This window comes from Melospiza georgiana, chromosome 10, assembly GCF_028018845.1.
Source record: "Melospiza georgiana isolate bMelGeo1 chromosome 10, bMelGeo1.pri, whole genome shotgun sequence".
NCBI lineage: Eukaryota > Metazoa > Chordata > Aves > Passeriformes > Passerellidae > Melospiza > Melospiza georgiana.
Genome location: NC_080439.1, coordinates 9,922,177 through 9,943,737, shown reverse-complemented (window position 1 = coordinate 9,943,737; position 21,561 = coordinate 9,922,177). Strand labels below are relative to the sequence as shown.

The following is a 21,561-nucleotide window of genomic DNA, read 5'->3' as shown; positions in this document are numbered from 1 at the left end:
ATGTATGATGGAGTGAGAGGTCTGTTCTTGCCTGTCCTTCTCCTTAAGTACCTTGAAGCCTGGCTGGTGCCTGGGGAAGGGGCTGAGCATCCCGAGCCCTGGTGTGAGCTCTTGGCTTGGTGTGGCTCTGGCCCTGTATTGAAGGCAGGGCCCCTTTCAGCCTTGAGTGAGGGTGGTCTCTGGCAGGAGCAAGACTGAGGTTTGCTCTGGATCCTGGTGGGGACTGTGCCACCCCCTGGGTGCTTTCTGCATTGGCACTGAGTAGGCAGCAGGAACAGGGCAGAGCCTGGGAGAAACCTTTGCTAACCAGCCCAGGGACAGCTCCAGATGGCTGAGTAGTTATTTATATTTCCTGGAATCCAGTGCACTTGCCAGAATTGCTCAGGGAAGATGACTGCCTGCTGCTCCTCTCTTCTCAGAGCCCGGGATGGGGAGGAGCTGCTGTTCTGCCTGCCTTGTGGGATGATTCAGGGGATGGGGTCTGTAACCCCATCCAGGACCTCACTGGCCAAGAGCATCTCTGTTTCCAGCCATTGCACACTGGCTTTGGGCCAGAGCTGAGACAGCCCAGCCTGAGGGAGTCGCTGGGCTCACCCTGGTGGGGAGAGGAGCTGCTTTGCTCTGTTTGCATGGCTGTGCTGGGAGAAGCTCTGAGTGCCCGGGCCCTGAGCTCTGTTCAGGCAGCCCAACACCTCTGCTGGTTTCAGAAAACCAAAGAGCCTCAGACATAAAGTTTCTCTGAATTACACAGACAGGACTGGCTGGAACCAGTGCTGGTGTGGAGCCCGGCCACGGCTCAACACAGCCCGGGGTGGGGTCTGAGTTTCATTTTGAGTTTAGTTAATTCATGGATAACTTTGTCTTGGGGCTTGCCAGATGATTCACAGTGGGGGCACTTGGAAGCACCAGCAGGAAGGGGAGGGCCTGGCTGTTTGCAGGGTCAGGAGGGGCTGCACTTAGGAGGAGCTGGAGATGAAGAGAAGGATGTGATTTTCAACACACCATGGAACAGGGGTGGATGTGAGATAACCAAAGCAGCTTTGCATGGGGGAAAATGCCAAGAGGGGGAGCCAATTTGCTGTGTTGCAGCATCCTTGCTGCTCTGACTTGGCCTTCTGAGGGTCACAGCAGGCTGAGACAACTATTGCTGACATCAGCTGAACATTTTTAGGATCAGGAGCTATGAAGATGCTTTTGGGCCCCATAAGTGGGATCACGATGACTGATAACAGCAATGCTATTCTTAGAGAAGTTTCACCTGAGGAATTGTCTTGCTTAGCATAGCCTCTGGATCTCGACAGGCTGCTGAGCTGGATAGAGTGGCTGGTCCTCATCTTTTAGGTCTGCTGCTCTTCCTTATGACATCTTTGAGCTCTTGCTTTTTGTGCTCATCTAAAGGCAATGCAGTTGCCTTTTCCTGTTTGCCTCTAAATAAACACATTGTTTCAGGATGAAAGTTAATCTTTTCAACTTCTACTCTTGTCTTGTGAGGCCCTTCCCTGAGGACTGTGTCCAACAAGGAAGACTCATTGGAGTGAGTCCAGAGGAGAGCCACTAAGCTGGCTGCAGGATTGGAACACATCTTCAGTGAGGACATGCTGAGAGAATTGGGGCTGTTCAGCTTGGAGAAGGTTCCAGGGAGACCTTAGAGCACTTTACAGTACCTAAAGGGAGCCCACAAGAGAGTTAGAGAGGGACTTCTTGCCAGGACATGTAGTGGGGGCACAAGGGGGAATGGCCTTAAGCTGAAGGAAGGTAGATTTAGACTAGTTATTAGGAGAACATTCTTACCCACGGTTGTGGTGAGGCACTGGAACAGGTTGCCCAGAGAAGCTGTGGATGTCAAATCCATGAAGTGCTCAAGGCCAGGCTGGATGAGGCCTTGAGTAACTCTAATCAGTGAAAGATGTCTCTGCCCACGGCAGGGGGTTGTAACAAGATGATCTTTAACTTCCTGTCCAACATAAGCCATTCTATGATTTTGTGACCCCCAGCTGCTCTGGCTTGTCTCCCAGCAGCCCAGATCTGCTGGCATGTGAAGAAACCCCACAAAAAGGCAAGAGCTGAGCAAAGCCAGCCTCTCTCCTCTCCTGTTTGGTTTGGCCAGGCAGGACAGCTGCCTGGCAGCCTACAGCAAGCTCCTGCCTGCTGTGGGGCAGGCATTTCATGAAGTGAGGTCTTCCCAAGCATCCTTCTGAGCAAGAGCCTATCTTTTATCCCAAAGGCTGAGGCCAGCATGAGCCCTTACCAACTTACTCATGTTAGACACAGGGTGGTGGAAAAATCACCACAAATGGATCATTGCGTGAGAGTTGACAATAGCAAAATCTTGCTTTCCCACCTTATTCCCTCTCTTACTTTCCCTTTCCACCTTTCTCAGGTGGGTTTTTAATGTTTAATAAAGCTGGCTGTCCTCACAGCAGGGTTTTGACACACTGCTCTCATTTGACACACATATTTAGATTTCTCTCCTCCCTGTCAGGACCTGCTTGCCTTTGAGCTCACCGCCTCTCTGGTTACTGCAGTTGTCACTTTTGGAAGCGGCTGGGCTGGACTGACAGCTCCACTTGCCCCAGAAAAGCAGCTGTGCAGCCACGACCTTTATTTCCTATTGACTTGCCCAGCTGCACTTGCAAAATAAATACTGTATTTTCCCGGAGCATGGTTTCCTCCTCCCGACGGATTTTATTTTTTTTTAAACAGTGATGTCATGGCTTTTCCGGGCAGTTCAGCTGAAGCGATAGCAATCCACGCTCACAGGCCTGCAGGCATCTGGCACGGGTGGTGTTTGGGGAGGCGAGGGAGCCCTCACACACAGAGCTGCCCTACACCCGCTTTGTGCCTGCTTTATACCCACAAACACTGAACTGCTCGGCCCTGCCCGTGTCCGTGCTGCTGGGTTGTCCGCCCTTGGAAAAGCCAGCTTCAGAGACAGGCCGCCATTCAGAGGGAAGGTCACCACCGAGCCTATGGAATGGCTGCTTGCCAGGAAGGCCCAGCATGGAAATGGGGATTCAAACTCCAGGGGAGTGAGCCGGGCTGGAGGGGGGAATGCTTTATTTCTTTTGGCAGCGTTGATGGACGACCCCCGGGGCCGGGGCCGGGGCCGGGGCCGGGGCCGGGGCCGGGGCCGGGGCCGGGGCCGGGGCCGGGGCCGGGGCCGGGGCCGGGGCCGGGGCCGGGGCCGGGGCCGGGGCCGGGGCCGGGGCCGGGGCCGGGGCCGGGGCGCTCCGCTGCATTCTGCCGAGTCTCCACAAGAGGGCAGTGGAAGACTGAGTTTAAGCACGCCGTCCTGGAACTATGGAGTCGTTTGGGTTGGAAGGGATTTTAAAGGTCATCCAATTCCAGCCGTGGACATCTTTCCACAAGATCGGGTTCCTCAAAGTCTCATCCAGGCTGCTCTTCCAGGTGTGGAGCATCCGCAGCTTCCCTAGGTAAAGGTAAAACCCTTCCTCACAGTAAAGAATTACTTCCTTATATCTAACCTAAATTGTCCCTATTTCAGTTTAAAACCATTCCTCTTTGTCCTGTCCCTGCATATCCTTGTAAAAAGTCCATCGCTGACTTACTATAATCCTGTTTAGGTGCTGGAAAGTGCTATAAGGTCTCCTCAGGGCCTTTTCCAGGCTGAACAGAGATGGTGTTAATAGAGGAGAGATGTAGAATAAAGCAGAGATAATTATTTTTTGATTTTATGTGCTCATCCATCTGTACCCATATTCTCTTTTCTTATGCTAACAATTTCTCACAGGTCAGGCCAGCATCTCTCTGTATGGTCCCAAACACAGCCCTGACTCCTGGCAGCCACAGCAGTAGTACAGATAAATACCATGGTATTTAACTCTCATATTATACCTGGTACATCACTCTTAGCTCAGCCTATTCAGCTTTGTTTCTGCAAGTGTTTGTGCTGGTTTTTCCCTTGCCTTTAGCATGTCTTTCCTTTCCCCTTTCTCTTCCCTCTCCCTTTCCCTTTTCCCTTCAAGGCAGTTGCTATTAGCCCTATGGATGCCATGAAAATATCCTAAGTGGCTGAGACTGGGAATAAATCTCAGGTAGCAGCATCAGAAATCCTAAACACAGCTCAGGCTCTTAGAGAGAGACATTTCAAAAATTAGGTACTAGAATTCCAGCTCTGTGAACTTCCACAGCCTGACTGCCTTCCCTCTTTGCTACTGGAGCAGAAATCCCAGAGGCTTGTAATTGATGGAGAGGCAAATTCTTTTGGATCTGTGCCCAAGTTTTACTATAAAAACAGAACCTCTCGGGGCTGTTGTAAGTCTGTGCACAATCCCAACATTGCTGCTGTCTCTGTGCCCCATTCCAGGGGTATACGGTAACATTCAGCCAGAGGCTCTCTCCCTTATTGAGCTCTTGGTTTTTATTATCACTCAGGCAATGACTGACTACTTTTTCTCCACTCATCTGGATCTCCCGGGGCAGAAACCTGCTTTATTAGATTTCCAGCAAGCTGCTGGAGCTGTGGGGCTGCAGCAGCCTCCTCACTGCCCCACAGCACCAGCTGCACGTCCAGAGGCAGTGCAGGGAATGCCACCGCTCTGGCTCTAGAATATAAAGAAAAGCAGTATTCCCTGCTGGCAAGGCGGTGATCCAGGGCAGAACTGTCCTGCTCGTGGAAGCAGAGCTGAGAGTGTGGAGAGCGCTCCGCAGGTGATAGCGAGGGAGATAAGGTGCGATGGAGCCGGGCTGGCGGCTGCAGTGACAGCAGAGGGCACGCTTCGCTGCGAGCACACAGCCTGGGCACCCGGAGCCGGGCACGGCTGGGCTGCTCTGGGCGCCCGGAGCAAGCTGGAAGCGTGGGGGAAAGGAAGCAGTCACAGGAATTCAGAGCAATTCAATCGTCTGCAAAGCCACATGCCCTGCAGCGCTGCGGCAGAAAGAAAGGAACAGAATTGCCTTTGCCACAGCCCAGCGGATGATGGATTTATCTGGCTGGAGAATGAATGCAAAAAAATTCAGAGCACACTGATCCCATAGAGGAGCTGGGGGAAGGGAAACTGGTAAGTCAGTCTGCAGGCTGATCTATGTCTGCACCAGCCATGAGGACATCTGGAGGTCTGTCCTTACCCCTTCCCCAGGAGTCCTCTATGGGAGACAGTCCAGGCTTGTATGGAGCAAATGGACTTCCTTTCTCCACTCCCTTGTTGCTGCTTCCTTCAGGTCAGCACAAGGTGCTTTTCTGAACCAAAGCACGTGATCTTTTTCCTTTAGATTTTCCTTGAAAAGAAAGAAAATTTTTTTCAGAAGGAGAACATCACAGGGATTCTCACAAACATCACCTGAGAACTTTGGTCCATTCAACACTGTATCTGTCACCAAGGCTCAGATCCCATGGGAGTTCAGTTTCTCTCCTTTAAACAAGCTGAGTTATTTCTAGGGGAACAGTCCCATCAAAGCTTTGTCTTTGGTCCTGCCTCACCAACCTCAGCTGAATCCCAAAAAGGTAAAATCCCAAAAAGGTGGATGTCAGAGCCTTTCTGAGGCTGCTCTGGCTCAGGAGTTTAGTCATGATGGAGGGCATGACCATAGAGAATAAACCAACCACACTTTCCTCAGGTAATCTTCTGAAATTCGATAGGACAAATGCAAGACTCTTCCATGCAGCCACCATTGCCCTGTTGCTGGGGAGCACTGATGGAATTCCTCCAGCCTCCCTCAGGCAGAGGGGGGAAGAGATGGATGGCCACTCAGCTCCAGTGCTGCACAGAGAGATAGAGTCAGAGCCAACCTCATCTTCCAAGCCTTGTCCCCATGTGCCTGGAAAAGCCAGTGAACATCAAAGCCAGGAATTCCCAGTGTGACTGATGGTCTGTGCTCGTCTGGAACTGGACTTAGGGAGTCCAACAACTGCAACAACATTCCTCCAACCCAAAGTCCCATTGGGCATTATTGTTCTATGGCGGGATGCCTTGCACTGCCACGTGGTCAGGGAGGGTTGGCAGGGCAGGATTGGGCTGGGTAAATGCAAAAATGAAAAACAAGGGGTGGGTGAAGACAGGGAAGGAACAGTTTTGATCTGAACATCTTTAATAGAGCTGGGCTCATGCACACAGAGGTGCTGCAGGTAGCTCGGGAAGAGCAAGGTGCTGAGTAGTCGTGGTTTGGTCAGAACATCAAGAATGGCCTCTCAAAAGCCCTTAGGAATCAAGTCTGGGATCTTCCCCCATTTTATGGCAGCAGGACCATACCAGCTTCCTGAAACCATCCCTGCCAGGCCACCGGGGACCCATCCATCTCCAACTGAGCTATGTAACTCTGCAATATCCCACTAGGTGTGTCAAAGTCCTGTTGGCCCCACAGGAAGTTATCAGGAAATGAGAAAGAGGGGAACTCATCAATTAGGTTGTTCCTGCGCTCTGCCAGCTCCTACAGCTCTCATCTCCGTGTCCAGGTGGATCCAAGGGGTGATGAAATGTAGCACAGCTGCACTCCAGCCCATTGCAGTGCTCTAAGAAATACAGGTGCTGAACTGATCCCTCTGGCACTTCAGGGCAGATCACTGTGGAAGCCAAAGGAGGATGGTAGCTCTGGAGTGATGGGAGTTCCCAGTGTTCCCATCCCCTTGGGGTGACACACTGAGTGACAGAAGGAAGAGCATCCTGCTGTGCAGTGGCGGGGGATGTTAGGTAACAGTTTCCAGTAAGCCACAGGGGAGTCTGAAATAACCCAGTGTTGTCTCCCATTCCCATCTCTGCTCCTCTCCAATGTGGAACCCAAGCAGGGTGCACTGCCCTGGGCTGGGGGAGCTGGGATGAGCTGGTGGGGAGTTGGAGCCTTCTGCAAAGCTGGCCCAGGCTTGCACTGCAGCGTGGCACATGTAGTCCCCAGGCTCTCCTGTGCCAAGCAGGAGAGCCTGGGGGCTACAAAACAACTCTATTTTCAGTGCAGGTAGAATGGAGAGCCCAGCGTGCTGCTACTGGCACATCTAGAAAAGTGGCAAAATTATTGCTGCTGAGAGAATCCTTTCCTAGGAAACCTCTCTAGAAGGCAGGCAAGAGATTCAGGACAGGTTTGGTGCCCCGGCATCTGCTGCCTTGGCCATTTGCCATGCCCAGGACTGGCTCTGCTTCTTTGCCCACAGGAGGAGAGAGATGCTGGTCCAGCTGCTAGCACAGGATCTTGGTGGAGAGAAAAGCTCTGGCAGTCACAGCCCTTAGGGACAGTCCAATCCTTTCTTTTGGGTCCAGTCTTTTCTCTTGGCCTTGGTAGGAGGCTGTGTCCTGTGTCCAAAGCAAGGGAAATTGTCTAAATCAGAGCAGGGGCTGATTCTTCTCTACTGGTTTCCCCAGAGCAAGACCAGTGCTAGAAGACAGACGGGGTCCCAGGAGCACAGAGCTTGGCCTTGTTCACATCAGGCAGATGAGGAAAAACTGGCTATAAATGCAGCACAAGTAAACCCAACCCTCAGGGTCTCATGGGCGACGAATGATGGCTTATTCTCTCATGCTTTTCATTAATTTTGCTCCAAGAAAGTTATAATACTTTGGGAAAGATGAAGAGGATGAAAGCTATCTGAGGCTGCAGAGCCTCACTGCACAAAGGAAGGGAGGCACCGTCCAGGGAGGGCAGTGGCAGTGCAGCCCAAAGTTCTGCCTGGTCTGGAACCAGCAACCAGCACCGATTCATCATGTTGGACTGTGAAACAGAGCAGGAACACTTTGTTTCACGTTTCACACTCCCTGGTCAGCTTCAACAAACACAGACAGGACCACCAGGGTTGAAAGTGGGGCAGGGGATGCACATTAATTCATCGTGAAACAAAATGGCATTTTGAAGGCTTCTGGAGACTTTTTCGCAGTACTTGAATTCTTGTCCCCTCAAGAATTTGACTTTCCTCAGCTGTAAACTGAGATGGGAGAGATTCTGATGCTCCTTTTTTGACAACAGAGGCCCTTTCCAGCACTGCTCTGCTCCTGCCAGATGGGAGACAGCTGAGAAGGCTGATCCTTCAGGGGGGTTGAAGCAGCTTTTCCCGCTGTGGGCACCAGCCATCTCACAAGAGAGGCTGGAGGAGTGGGGAAGACTGTCCCACCATCCCAGTGGAACAGGTGCATGCCAAGGGACCCGCATGTCCAGTGACCATGAGATGGAGAAAGGGGTCCCCGCAGGCTGAGCCAGGGACCAGCACGCCCCGACCCAGGCACAGATTTGTGATCGCCTCCCGGAGCGGCAGAGCCGCGGCAGGAGCCGGGCACTGTCCCCGGAGGCTCCCGCTGCCCCCGGGAGGGAGCCTGGCATCGGACCGGTGCCGGAGCGACCCACAGGGGCAGGGGAGCCCAAAGGACCCCCAAGGGCACCTCAGCACCCGCACTCCCTGCAGGAGCCGGAGGCAATCGCCCTTCAGGGGACCCTTTGCAGCTCCTTCTGGAGCCGTTTCGCACCGACGGGGCGGGATCCGGCTCCAGGGCGAGGGGCTTTGGCAGCGCGACTGATGGGGGGCTTCACCCTCCGGCGCTGGCTCAGAGCCGCGGGTGGGCGGTGAGAGCGGGACCCCCCCAGCGCCGCTCCGGTGGGCTTGAGGGGGGAAGGAGGGAGCGGACGGACATGGTCGGGAGCTCTGGAAGGGCGGTGATCTGGGGACGGGGACTGGGGGCGGCCAGGGGAGCTCAGGGGGAGCCGCGGAGGCTTGGCCGGCGCCGGGCAGAGCGGAGCATCCCCGCTCCCGTTCCCCCCCCGTCCCAGAGACCCACCCCCGGCGGCGTGGGGCGAGGGGGGCGCCCCCGCCTTGACGTCAGGAGAAGGGTTTATAAAGGCGGCGGGCGGCCAGGAGATCCCCAACGCCGGAGCCGAGCCGCAGCGGAGCCGCCAGCGCCTCCCGCCGCCGCCTCCCGCGCCCGACCCGCCGGCGAGATGCTGTCGTGCCGCCTCCAGTGCGCCCTGGCCCTGCTCTCCATCGCCCTGGCCCTCGGCACCGTCTCGGCCGCCCCGTCGGACCCGCGGCTCCGGCAGTTCCTGCAGAAGTCGCTGGCCGCCGCCGCCGGGAAGCAGGTGAGAGCGAGCCCCGCGACGGGGCGGACACCGCGGGTACCCCCGGGCGCCCCGACGGCCGCGCTGCAGGCTCCCGCTTCTACAGAAACCCCGATTCCCCCCTGCAGAACCTCCGCTCCCTGTCACAGCCCGCTGCAGAGCCCTCCCGTTCCTCGCCAGACTTCCCCAGTGTCCCTGTTTCAGACGCGCGGTTCCTTGCTGCAGACCCCTCTTTCCCCGCAGATCCCCGGTTCCCCGCCGAGGCTGAGCCATCGACGGGTTGGGCAGCTGGTGCTGGGAGGTGAGACAGTCCAGCTGGGTGCTGGTGGTCAGTAAGGAGCAGGCACTGCTGGAGCACAGGGCAGAGCTCCTGGGGAAGCTCCCAAGGGTTTCTCCGGGTCGCAAAATGAAGACAGCTTTCCTAGAGCACAGAACAATGGTCTTATCCATGCTGGGTGACAGCTGAGGCTTGGAGGGACTAGGAGAAAAATAAGTCCCAGTGAGATGGTGACCAGTTCAACCTCCCCTACCAGCTTCCCCAAAGACCTTTCCCATGTCACTTTAGCAGCAGGCTCGTGGCATCCTCACTGAGTGCTGGAGCCGAGGGAAGAGAAGGTAAAGACAGGTTCATTCCCTGTCATGCACAGGACAGCAGCTTGTTCCCCACCACCAGGTAGATGCTACAGACACAACTGCTGCATCGCAGCTGTCAGGCTGGGCTCTGTGGAAAGCCAGGGCTCCTCTTCTCCTCCTGCATCCTGAATGTCTCTAATCTGGCCACAGAGAAGTCTTAGAGGAACAGAGTGGTGAGCCCCCAAAATCCAAGGAGTAATTGTGGTCTCTCTATCTCTTTCTCCCTTTCTGTCTTTTGTCCCCAAGGAACTGGCCAAGTACTTTTTGGCAGAACTGCTTTCAGAGCCAAGTCAGACAGAAAATGAAGCCCTGGAGTCTGAGGACTTGTCCCGAGGGGCTGAGCAGGATGAAGTGAGACTGGAGCTGGAGCGCTCGGCTAACTCAAATCCCGCTCTGGCACCCCGGGAACGCAAAGCAGGCTGCAAGAACTTCTTCTGGAAAACTTTCACATCCTGTTAGCTTTTGAAACCCACCTCTCCTCCCCATCCATCCCTGCCCTGCCCTGAGCAGAACCTTCACCACAAGAGGCGAAGACTGTAAATACACAATCCACAGTTATGGTGAAATTAAACAAGGAAAATTTGAGTTTGATTTCCACTTGTTTTAATAAAACTTTCTGTTCCAATTGTACATGATTTGCTTGAGTTGTGATTTCTGACTAGTTCTTTGATGACATGCACTCTGCAACTCTTTCAAATGTACTATTTTTAATTCTCTGTTGCAATAAAATTTATGTTTCAAACGGTGATGCTGAGGCTCGGTGGTCAATGAAAAAACTGAGGTTACCTCTCAGGCTGCTCATCTTCAGAACACTGCCTGTCTCAGGGCAGCCAACACCGTGCACATCTGCACATACGCACACACACACAGTGTATCATAATGGGATATTTTTTCTGTGGTCTTACTGAAAGAACTAGAACCACAGTGATATTTTAGATATCAAATCCCTGCAGTTGTGGCTGAATCAAATCCACAGTGCTTGGTACTTCAAGTCAGTCTGGAGGATTTACACCCATCACCACAGGGATCAGTAAAAATCTCAGCTGTGTATTTCAAGTGATGGGGATGGTAAAAGTAGTTCATGGTACAAGTTTACACCACACATCTCATCCCTCCTCAGCCACAGGCACTAAAAGATTTCCCTACCTGGCATATTTTACTCCTTGCAGCATTCCTGACAAACACTGTTCCTGGGATTCCTTCAGAAAGTTCTCCTTTGTTCTGCTGTGCAGGGGGCGGTTTTGCATCCCTGTAAAGCTGAGATGTTAATCCCATGACACCAGCCCCTCTCCATCTAATGAACTGGTCACAGCAGTTTTTCTACCCACCTCATCATCTTGAAAGACAATATTGAAAGGTTCAGCAGGGTGGGAGATAGCATGGTGAGAAAAACATTATTTTCTCAATGGAAGATAAATTTTTCATGCTTTCACAGAGTCTCAGCTTTCTGTCTGTGCTGGTTTGCCACACACTCACAGGTGAATTTGAGCCGTAGAGCAAACATCCTGCACAGGGGACAGGTGCCACTTTGATGAGAAATTCATCATTCAGGATTAAAAATAAGGATTTTGTAGCCATCATCTGTGAAAGAAGGGTGAAAAATGGGGGATTTCAGAGATATTAATGGGCACAGGGCTCAGCAGGACTCCAGTGAAGGTGGATTCCCCAGCTGAAGGCTTGTTAAGTTGCCTCTGGTCTGTGCTGAGCGTAGCTCTCTGTGGGGCATCATTCCTGATAGCTCATGGACCATTGCTTTCATTCTTGGTCTGTGCCTCCTTTCCCTGTAAGCAGGGGGCTGTTGGATACGAGCTGAGGGGAAGGTGAATCCCTTGTTGTTGCCAAGTGTGAAATCCCAGCCCTGCTACAGAGCTCACTCCCTAAAGGCAGCAGGCAAAGGCTGCAGGGACATGCCCAGGGAGGGGAGCTGCTGCTATCAGCCCCTCTGAGGGGGCCAGAGGCAGGGCTGGATTCTGCCCTCCCTCCCTAGAGCAGGGCAGCTGTGGCTTGGCCTGTGCTGCAGGCAGGGCTAAGGTCTGCTGCTGGCCCAGCTGGATCCTGCACCTGCTGGAGAAGCCTTGCTGTGATACCGTCCTGGGAGCTTCTCTCCTCCTTCTTTGGGAGTGGGATGGGTTTTGTGGTGTGGTCTGGGGAAATGCTTGCTCTACATGCAGTGCCTTGGGGTTAGGGGCTCTGCCCTCTTTACCATAGCTGGGTGCAGTGCAGACTGGGCAGGGCACAGTGGTCCTCACAGCATTTTGTGGGGACAGGGAGAGAGCCTTGGAGCCCTGGATTTCTGCAGCTGGTGCAGCTGTGGAGGGTGCAGGATTTAACTCACTGTTGTGGGATGGACATGGCTGCACTGCAGGAAAAAGCCTCTAAAAAGATATTTGAGAAGTGCCAGTAATTTAGATCAGTAATCAGCCTCAAAAAGCAGGCAGGGTAAGAATAGAAGCCTGCTTGAAAATGTGGAGACAGACTCTGTGAGGAGACAGTAATTGTCCCAGCTTACATCTGATTCCTTCACTGCTGTGTAGCATCAACAGAGCAGATTTTAGGGGATTCAGTAAAGCAGAGACCTCCCCATCCCTGGCTGTTCACTCTTGTGTTGACTGAGGTTCCTCTTAGCTTTCAAGAAGAAACTAATTTTTCAGTGCTGAGACAGCCTCAAGAGAGCAGCTAGAGGAACAGGAGGGGGGTGGAGGGGCCAGGGGCTTGAATATTCTTATGCACAGAGTCCATCTTTCATGGGATATAAATAGACTACTACTCGCCTGAGGCTTTTCCCCTCGTTCATGATGCTCAACCCATGCTTCTGAAGGGAGTTTAATCCTGCCAATTGCTGGAGTGAGACTCATCCCAAAAAGCAATGAGGATGATCCCCAGTCACAAGCAGGAATTAAAGAGAGTGATTCATAAGCTACACCAGCCTGTTTCAATACAGCTGATGGCATGCCATGGCAGCTTCTGGGAAGCTTAATGAAGATCTACTGGTGAAGGCATGTCCCCAGTTCAGAGACAGAAAGACAAACTGCTCCTTGTGTCAGCTCAGGAGTTCCTGGAGTCTGGGAAGCTGGCTTCCAAGGCATTGAATGCAGCATCACCACATGTAATTGCACTGTGGCAGTGCCAGCAATCCCAGGTGCTGGGAGCTGTACAAGCACAATGCAGGAGATGGTCTTGCCATGCCAAGCTAAAAAAAGACTAGAAAGAAAAAGAAATATTTCTTTTCCCCTTTGACATGTGGGAGTTAGGGGCTAAAGAGACTAAATAAGTATATTTAATCCCTAGACACAGAGCCATGGCACAGTGCTCCATGCTGGGAACACTCCTGCTGGGCAAGGCTGAGTCTGGATGGGCCCACAGGTACAGCACACAGGCCAGAGCTGCCCAAGAGCAGAGCAGTCTCTGGGAAAGGTTCTCAAGCCACTTTCTCTGCAGGTCAGAGAGGAGGCTGCATGGAGGGACAGCCTCAGCATGGGTCTGGGGGAAGTGAGGGGCTGTGGTGATCCACACTCAGCTGATTCATCTCCCCTCTTGCACTTGGTGCCATGGGCAGACACAAGTGATGCCCCTCCTGCAGGTACCTTCATCAGCAGGTGATTCATCTGAGGCAATGCAGAGAAATGTCTTCAAGGAACAACATAAACAGCCTTGAAACTGCTGCCTGAAGAGCTGCCCTTAATGAAAACCAGAAAAATTGTATAAGGCCTGGAAACACACATGACTTTTGGGCAGTCAGTAAGCAGCTTCTCAGCCATCCCCAAAGGCAAAGTCTCCAATGATGCCAGGGGGTGTCTCTTGATCTAGCAAGCAGGCCAAGATTATTTTTTAGGTGCAGTTCTAACTGATCAAAAAGAGAAGTCTTCTTTGGTCCAGAAGGCTTGTTGGGGACAAATAGCTTGAAGTGGTCCTAGCTGTGCTAGGACAAAGTCCCTGTGGGACCCAGATTTCCTATCCAGATTTCCTATCCTGAGTCCACTCTGGCACCATCTAACTCCTTTTGGCTCTGCAGAAAACACCAAGAACGTGGACCCATGGACACAAGTTCCCTCCCACCAGAAGAGCCCATAAGATGCTCTGTGGTGCCTTTGCCTTTACTCTGCCTCTGGGACTCCTCACAAGAATTGCACCAGCTGATTGCAGCTAGTGGGAGCATCTCTGATTCCCAGACCTCTGCTTGCACCACAGGAAATTTCCTTTTCATCCCACCCAACACCCAGCATCTCTGAGGAGCACCAGATCTGCCCCCAGCCTGCACATGGGTGAGCACCAGGTGCTTGGAGAGAAGCACTCACTGCTGCAACAGAGTCCTAATTCTCAGCAAGCAAAGCAGCAGGATGGTTATTGAGCAGGGTAAGAGAAAATATACCTAGGCAATAAAAGTTATTATGATAAAGGAACAGACTGTGCTCCTTGCTCACTGAATACCTTCTGACTCTCTGTCAGCTTATCACCAGAATAATGCAATAAAAAACACTTTTATTCCTTTTTTCTTCACCTTTATCTTTATTTTATTAGGGAGTTATTTAGGTTTTTTTTCCCAAAACCCAATTACACTTCTGAGAATAGCTGCTTGGCCAGATACTGGGTATCTCAGAAAACTTTTTGTATCCCAATCTTAGAAAACTAACCCCATAAACAACTTGTAGAATACAAGAAAAAAATTAACAAAGTAACAAAAAAACCCCACAAGTTCAGGTTTCTTCATATATATATATAGTAAAAATGCCAGTTTGTTCCATGAATCATTACTTCCAGCATCATCTGATAAAGAAACACACCTGGTCATTTAATTAGCAAAATTAATTTAACAAAGGTCCCTATTATTTTCTACAAAGACATTCCCTGAGAAAACATGAACTAATGCAAACCCAGGCTTTGTTTATCACCGAGACTGGCTGCTGGAGGAGAGAGAGAGAGTGACTTGGTGTCACATACAACAACAGAGCATCCCTCCTGATGCTCTCCCCTGCTTGCCTCCCCCTCCCTCGCAGCTGGCTCTTGCAGGCAGCAGCCTGCTGTGCTCTGTGGTGCAGAAGGATGAAACGCTTCTGGCCTCCAGCCCTGGAAAAGCATTCCCAGGAGGAGAGCTCAGAGATGCTCCAGGCCCTCCATACTCATCCCACAGCCGCTGTTAGGAGATGTCCCAGGCACAGAGCCAAAGTCAGTGATTCCCTCCCAGCCCAGCAATCAGCCCGGTGCTGCTCTGCCCCAGGTAGATCATTTGCTCCCTTACACAGAGCTCTGAACTCTGCCTTCAAGGAAAACCTCTCCTTTTGCTCATGACTGAGGAAGGAAAAGGATCCCTCTGGAAATCGGCTGTCACATTTGCAAAGCTCTTTTGTAATTCTTTTCTGGCAGCTCTTTTTTCCTGCTTTACTGCTTGTGCCTGGCAGGGTTTGTGATTCTTCCCAGAGGCTCAAACACGATATTCCTCACCCTGTGTGCGTGGCCCCCACAGCAGCGTGCTCCCCTTGGGGGGACAGTGCCCTTGGGGGGACAGTGCCCAAGCCCAGGATTGGGGGGCTCTGCAGCCAGCAGAGAGAGCCAAAGATCTCAGAGAGCCCCGCTCGAGGTCCGTGTGTGCCCACATGCTGAGGATGGGGGTCCTCTGAGCCAAGAGCTGTTCCACCTCTGGCTACAGCCACAGGGAGATAGGCTGCAGTCAGAGGTCCTTTCCATGGAGCAGAACTTTTGGGGGCAAGAGCTGTGTCAGGATGCAGGCAGTGCAATTGCACTGACAAGGATTTTTTTTCCCAAACTAAATGCCTGCTTCTCATTTCTAAAGGGCATTTCTAATGCCACAGCTGCCAGTTTTTAATGTGCCAGAATTAAGTTAAATAATGTGATAATAACTTAAGCGTTCTACCTAGGGTAAAATGCAGTGGGTTTTGTCCTAATGGCAAATTTCAAGAAACTGCTTCCATGTAAATTTTCTTCCCTTGGCATTTTTTGTTTTTTGTCCTCTCCTTATTCACTCAGATCTTCTGAAACGTAACAGTCTAAGCAGCAGTGGCAGGGGCAGAGGAAGGAATTAGCCTGTTCAAAACAGCTGGGGATCTTCCTGAAGAACACATGAGGATGCTGGGTCATATTGCAAAACAGGAACCTGACAGGTCAAGAGTTTCTTCAACAATGTGTTTCAATGAGAAACCTCAGCATGGTTCAAACACAAGATGTGAAGTCTCTTGTCAGCATTCAGAGATGCACCCTTGCAGCCAGAGCCCACCTGCTCTCAAGGAGGAAATTTCAGTTGTGGATATGGCTCCCCAGACATTGCCTCCACTTGCAAGAAAGCAAGTGAGCAGTCTGCTCTGCAGAAAACAATCTCTTTAGACTGAAAGATATAATCCAGTTAGATATGAACCCTGAATTCCAAACTCTGCTTATCTCCTCAGACAGTGATGACACATGTCATAACGTCACCTCCACCATCAATTCCCTTATTTGTCACATTAGCAGTGGTGATACTGACACCAGCAACAAGGCAAAGAAAAAAACTGAGGAGATCCTGAGACAGAGGAACAAAGTAGAAGCCATGTCTGGGCACATTAATGAGTTCCTTGTAGCCAGCTTTCAATCAATCAAGTTTATCAACCAGCGGCAGGAAGAAGATAAGAAATGAGGGAAGGAACAAATCATTCAGCGATGTAATTGTGTCATCCTGTAACTCTGTCTTCCAGGAGAAGAAACTGGCTCAGGAGGCCTTACTGGAAATGCTTAAGGATGGAATGAACAACCTCTTTACCTTAGTGCTAGAATTCCTGAATGGAGACATAGGGGAAAATCAGAAACTAACACAGCCATTAATGTCCTCATGAAGGGGGTGCTGTAAAAATCTGACCACATGCTGATCTTTTGTGCTCCAAGGCAGCCTGATTGCTGAGAGCAAGCCAGATAAGTTTTCTGAGCTGATGGCCAAGTGGCTGTGAAAGATCAGGTGGCTTCTGCCAGGTACCATCGGCAGTAACCTGGTTGCAATCCTGCTGCATGCCCACACACTCAGGAAGATTTTCCAAAGGAAACACTGAGGCAGCACATGAACAAACTCCCACTGCAGACCCTGGAAACTGTTGCATAACTTGTGCAAAAGTGAGGATGCTGGACCACCTCAACCTGACTCAGGTGCAGCTGGCTCTGAGGTGGAAGCTTCCCTCCAAAAGACAGACAGTCCTACTGCCAAGCACAGGGCAATGAAACAACTGTAGGAGCAGGAGGGGAGGTGCCCAGGGCAGCTCACAGGATTGCAAAGCACAAAGAATTTTCTCCAAACAGAGTTCAAAGGTCTGGAGGAGTTATATATATGAATGTAAGAAAAAGTAGCCTGGGGAAGTTGGAGTTTTTCATCGAAAACCTCTCCCTGTTCTTGCAGAGCTGTGTGAAGCAAAGCCTGGCCATCATCCAGACAGAACAGGACACCAGAGAAGTTTCTTCCTTCTCCTCCCTTGGGGAATACCCTGGGGTGGGAACATCTCTTCTTAGATCCACAGAGATCACAGGAGGGTCCATGAAAGGGAAGGAGTTGATGCCATCCTGCCACCTGGAAGATTGCAGCAACAGCCATTACCCTGCAGAAGCAGCACAGCCCTGCAAGCTGAACAGCCCACAAGAGGTTCCCTGCCAGTCAGGTCCCCTCAAAGGATGCCAATATCATGGTTCTCCCTGGGGGCAGGAAGAACACTAGCAGGAAAAGCACTGGGACCTCAGAATTATCCAGGTCTCCCCCACACACACATCAGCAGGCAGATGGTGACAACCAAAAACCAATAAAGAATAAATTCCAGCATGAATGACCACGTGAGTTATCTCTTTTTGCCCTTTAAAAAAAGGAAGGTGGGTGACATTGATACCTCGGGTGAAAACTGAGCACAGAACACACAAATCCGGCCAGAGCAGAGAGCCAGCTGTGTGCTGAGCCTTCCTGGACAGCCTTCACAGGAGCCCTGCCATGGCATCTTCCAGCATTCTAATATTCATAGTTAGCAAAGTATCAGACCAACCGTGCGCTGGTCCCCAGATGAGGGAGAGATCAGGGCATCCAAACAGCATCTCTGCCTTCCTGAACACTGACCACCAGCTGCCCAGGGACCCTGCCAGAGACAAAGGCTGCAAGAGGAAGCTGATAGGAGAAAGCGATTTGTAAAAGTTGCGTGTTTCTCTTAGGTAAAATCAATACATTGACTTTCAAACCCACTTTCACTTGTCAGACCGAAAGGGTTTGAGAGAGCAGAGCTGCTATGGACGACTGCAGAATGCCAATGCCTCACCCTGCCCATCCATCAGCTCCACTTTTCCGAGTAAACTGCTATTCTCATGTAAAATCGCCTTAATTTGTCTTTAACACCCCTCTTGTCTCTAAGTTCTTTAGGTGGGAGTCCTTAGCTTTGTGTCAGGTATAACAGTAAGCACTTCAATGATGCTCACTAAATTACATGGCTTTTTTACTAATAGACAATTCAGTCAATTACAAAATGCTATTAAGCATTTTTGCTCGGGCAGAGCGAGCTAGGTGCCTGGTGAACATGGCAAACCAATATTTTTAATTAAAATAAGAAAAAAGGAACACACAGGCTGATTACCAGCCAACAAGAAAATTACCTCCCAGAGATCTCAAAGTGTAATTACCCTTTCTGAATGACCAAAATGACTGGTTTGCTGCAGACTGTAATTCTCTCTAATGCTGCTACAAAATCATGGCCACCCTCTCACCTATCCCATTCATCCAATGCTGTACCTGCCCAGGGGCTGCTCAAGTACTCATGAAATCATGCTTTGGTGCTCATATGTGGTTTCTGCCTAATTTTCTGGCTGTGTAGCTGGAGGATTCACAATGAGGACATGGCTGATGGCTGCAGAGGTTCTGTTCTTTTGTTCCTTGCTGCTGTCCTTGTGACACCCCCTGTTTTTGTGCTAAAGGACATACCTGGAGTGGAGCTGTGTCACTTACATGCAGCATAATTGGCTGCCCTGCATGTGGCCCTCTAAGAACAAATTCATATCCGTGTTGAACTCTCAGGTCAGGCAACTGGATGTGCTGTTCCAGGAGGCTTCCTCCAGTGCTGTGCTCCCTTTTTCCTAGTAGCAAGTGCCCCATGAGCATTCGTTCCTGGAAATGCTCTCTACAGATGCCCAAGCACCATTCCAGTACAGTTACCTGATAAGTCTGTTCATCCACTGCCTTTGACTCAGTCCACACTGAAATTTGCCCAGTAAGAATGTTCCCTTTGCAAAAGTCTCCCTGGCCATGGGCTCTCACCAGGCTTCTCCCTGCCCCACACAGCAGCTGCAGTGCTGCATTTGGCTCACTGCTCGAGGAAAGGCCATTGAACAGCTGACAGAACTAATATGGTGATGCCACACACTATGTGTATCCAAGGGGCACGTGCAGACCCCTCTTCTATTATGTTGGAAGGCCTGATCAATTCCTTAAGGGTTCCAGAGGCTGTAGGAAACAGGGGAAAGTGAAGTGTTTGGAAGCTTTGCAATATTTGCCTGGCAGGCAAACTGTGCATTCATGCTATCAGAGTGCCTCAGAGACCTTGCCAGCCATCAGAAGCCTCCTGAAGTGGGTGCAGAACAAAGAGCAAGTGACAGCCCCTGTCCTGCAGATACTGCCTGTGACGGGAGATAAACACATCAGCAGAGATGCCTGGAGTCCGACAGGAGCAAGCAGCCTCTCAAATATTCTCAGCAGCAGTGCTCTCTCAGGTGCCCCAGAGCTCAGCCCCAGGGCAGCTCTCAGGAGTACCCTGAGCACTCAGATCATGATCTCTGCAAGTCATTCTTGCTTGCAGCTCCTTGCCCCTGGCAGACAACAACATGCAATGGGGTACCATGGGTCTAGGTGCTCACTGTGGAACTTACACCACAGCAGCAGGTTCCTGCCTGTGAAGCAATGGTTAAGGAATGGGTCCTAACACACAGCATGATGCTCTTGCCAGCTCCACAGGCTGAGCTGTGCTGGATAACAATTCAATTTCCCCCTCCTGCCGCCCAGCCAGACAGTCCTCCAGGCTGTTCATCTTCCCCCACAGCCCTGGGGAAGAAAAAAGAGCAGAAGAGCACCTGGGTCACGAGACAAAGAAGGAGAGCTACAAAGATCTCATAAGGGAAAGCTGACCTGGTACCTTTTGCTCTTTCCTGGTTCAGTCCTCTTCCATTTGCTGGAATCACAATCAAACTGTGTTCTCGGGAGGTAGCAGGGTCAGGGAGATCAAGGAATTATAAATAAATACAGTATAAACAAATCAATCAGAGGGATAAAAACATTCAACAGAGACACAGTAATTAAAAATATAATAATCCAGATAGTGGACATTTATTTAAAATGGTGCAATTACAGCTTTTAATCATCCCAGTTTAAATTAACAGCAGCAGTGAAGTGGCTGCGCAAATGTGTTCTCTGTAATGAACTGATATTAGAAAGCCAGCCTGGTGATCTCTCCCTCTCTCGGGCTAATTCTCTCTCCTCTCATTGTAAAATAACCTTTTGGTGTCATTTTCTTGTAGAGTCTTGAAGATGAAGACACAATATTGGAGCTAAATTAAATCCCCTTCACATATTTCTCTTCTTTCAAGCTGTAAAAATTGCTGGTATCAGTCATTCAATCTCTAGTGCTGACGCAACCACACTTGAGGAGAACATCTGGGGGCCCCAAGAGTCATTATAGGGAAAATAAAATCCTATATTACAATCAGTCAGCAATTAAAAGGCAGGATGCAGGAGGGCAAATCCTGCAAGATGCTGAGCAGGCTTGATGGGGAAATCAAATGTTAGACCTGTGATGCTCTGGGGTTCTTTTCTCCTCAACCAAGTAATTTGAGAGGAGGTTAGAAAATTTCTACATCTGCTTCTGCCCAGCACAAATGGTCTTGGAAATAGCTTGTGTTAATCTGAGCCAGTACTGACCCAGAGCCCACAGGTTTTGTACCAGCTGGTCCCATCTGCAGGGCTGTGGGGCCAATCTTGCCTGGCTTGGCAGGTCCCAGCCAGGCTTGGGATTCAAACAGCCATGGTGTGATGAAGGCAACACTCAGCTTGCCATGTGAAGCCCACGTGATTACAGTGGGCTCAACTCAGGCACAGGCAAGTCAGAGACAGGAAAGCTCTCTGCCCTGGTATGGTTCTGAGTTAAGAACACAAAGGGTCTGATCTGCCTGGGCAGCTGCCATGGCCTTTCTCCCACACGTGGATCTCCACTCCCCTGTTGATGCACCTTTCCTGCAGAAAGCCCTGTGTCCACCAGACAAGGTGCTGAGGAGTTCACTGCACTGGTGGGAGGGAGCAGAATTACAGACATGTGGCAAGTAAAACTGTTGGAGGAGAATCTTTCAGACATGGCTGTCCTGAAATGGATTCAAACTTGCAGCCAAGGAGAGACAATTCTCCAGTGCCTGCTGAAGCTCTGCTGCCCTGCAAGCCCTGCTCTGCCAGCCAGCAAGAGAAGCTCTGCCCTGACCCTGCCTTCACTCTGGCCCTGTGTCATCCTCAGCACAAGGAGAGTCACAGCAGGCCAGAATCCAACCCAAAAGTTCCTGAGCTCAAGACTCAGCTCCCAGCAATGTCCCACAACTCCTGCTGGTGACAGCGCAGTGCTGGTCCTGCTCACAGTGTTAGGATGCTCCACACCTCAGCTGCATTTGCTTCAAGACTGCAAGAAAAGGGACAATTAAAAAAACAACATTACAGAAACAATTTTGGAAGTACAGAAGGATTTCTGTGTGGGAAATGACTACCATGCAGGAGAGGAGATGTGTGCCTCTGCGTGTGTAACTCACAGCTTCTCCCACAGCTGCTCACCCACTCCTGGATTCTGCCCAAGGTCACCAAACACGATTACCTACCTACATCCCTGGTCCTCAGCACATGATTAAAATCAGGAGCCCTTTGGAAAGAGAATTTCATCTCATTAGCACCAAACCTTCCTCTCCTTCCTGTTT

General features: G+C 51.0%; 1 protein-coding gene across 1 annotated transcript; it reads left to right on the top strand.

Moving 5' to 3' along the window:
- The first annotated feature begins 8,806 nt into the window (after window positions 1-8,806).
- SST (somatostatin) lies at window positions 8,807-10,367 on the top strand. Its single transcript, XM_058031264.1, has 2 exons — window positions 8,807-9,009; window positions 9,868-10,367. The coding sequence occupies exons 1-2, from the start codon at window positions 8,872-8,874 to the stop codon at window positions 10,078-10,080; spliced, it is 351 nt and encodes a 116-aa protein (XP_057887247.1). The 5' UTR covers window positions 8,807-8,871; the 3' UTR covers window positions 10,081-10,367.
- The last annotated feature ends 11,194 nt before the right edge of the window (window positions 10,368-21,561 follow it).

What these genes read in the sequence shown, in the direction of transcription:
- SST (XM_058031264.1), top strand. Translation starts at nt 8,872, where the DNA reads ATGCTGTCGTGCCGCCTCCAGTGCGCCCTGGCCCTGCTCTCCATCGCC. An exon ending in CCGCCGCCGCCGGGAAGCAG is followed by an intron (nt 9,010 to 9,867) that starts GTGAGAGCGAGC and finishes TTTGTCCCCAAG; the next exon opens with GAACTGGCCAAGTACTTTTT.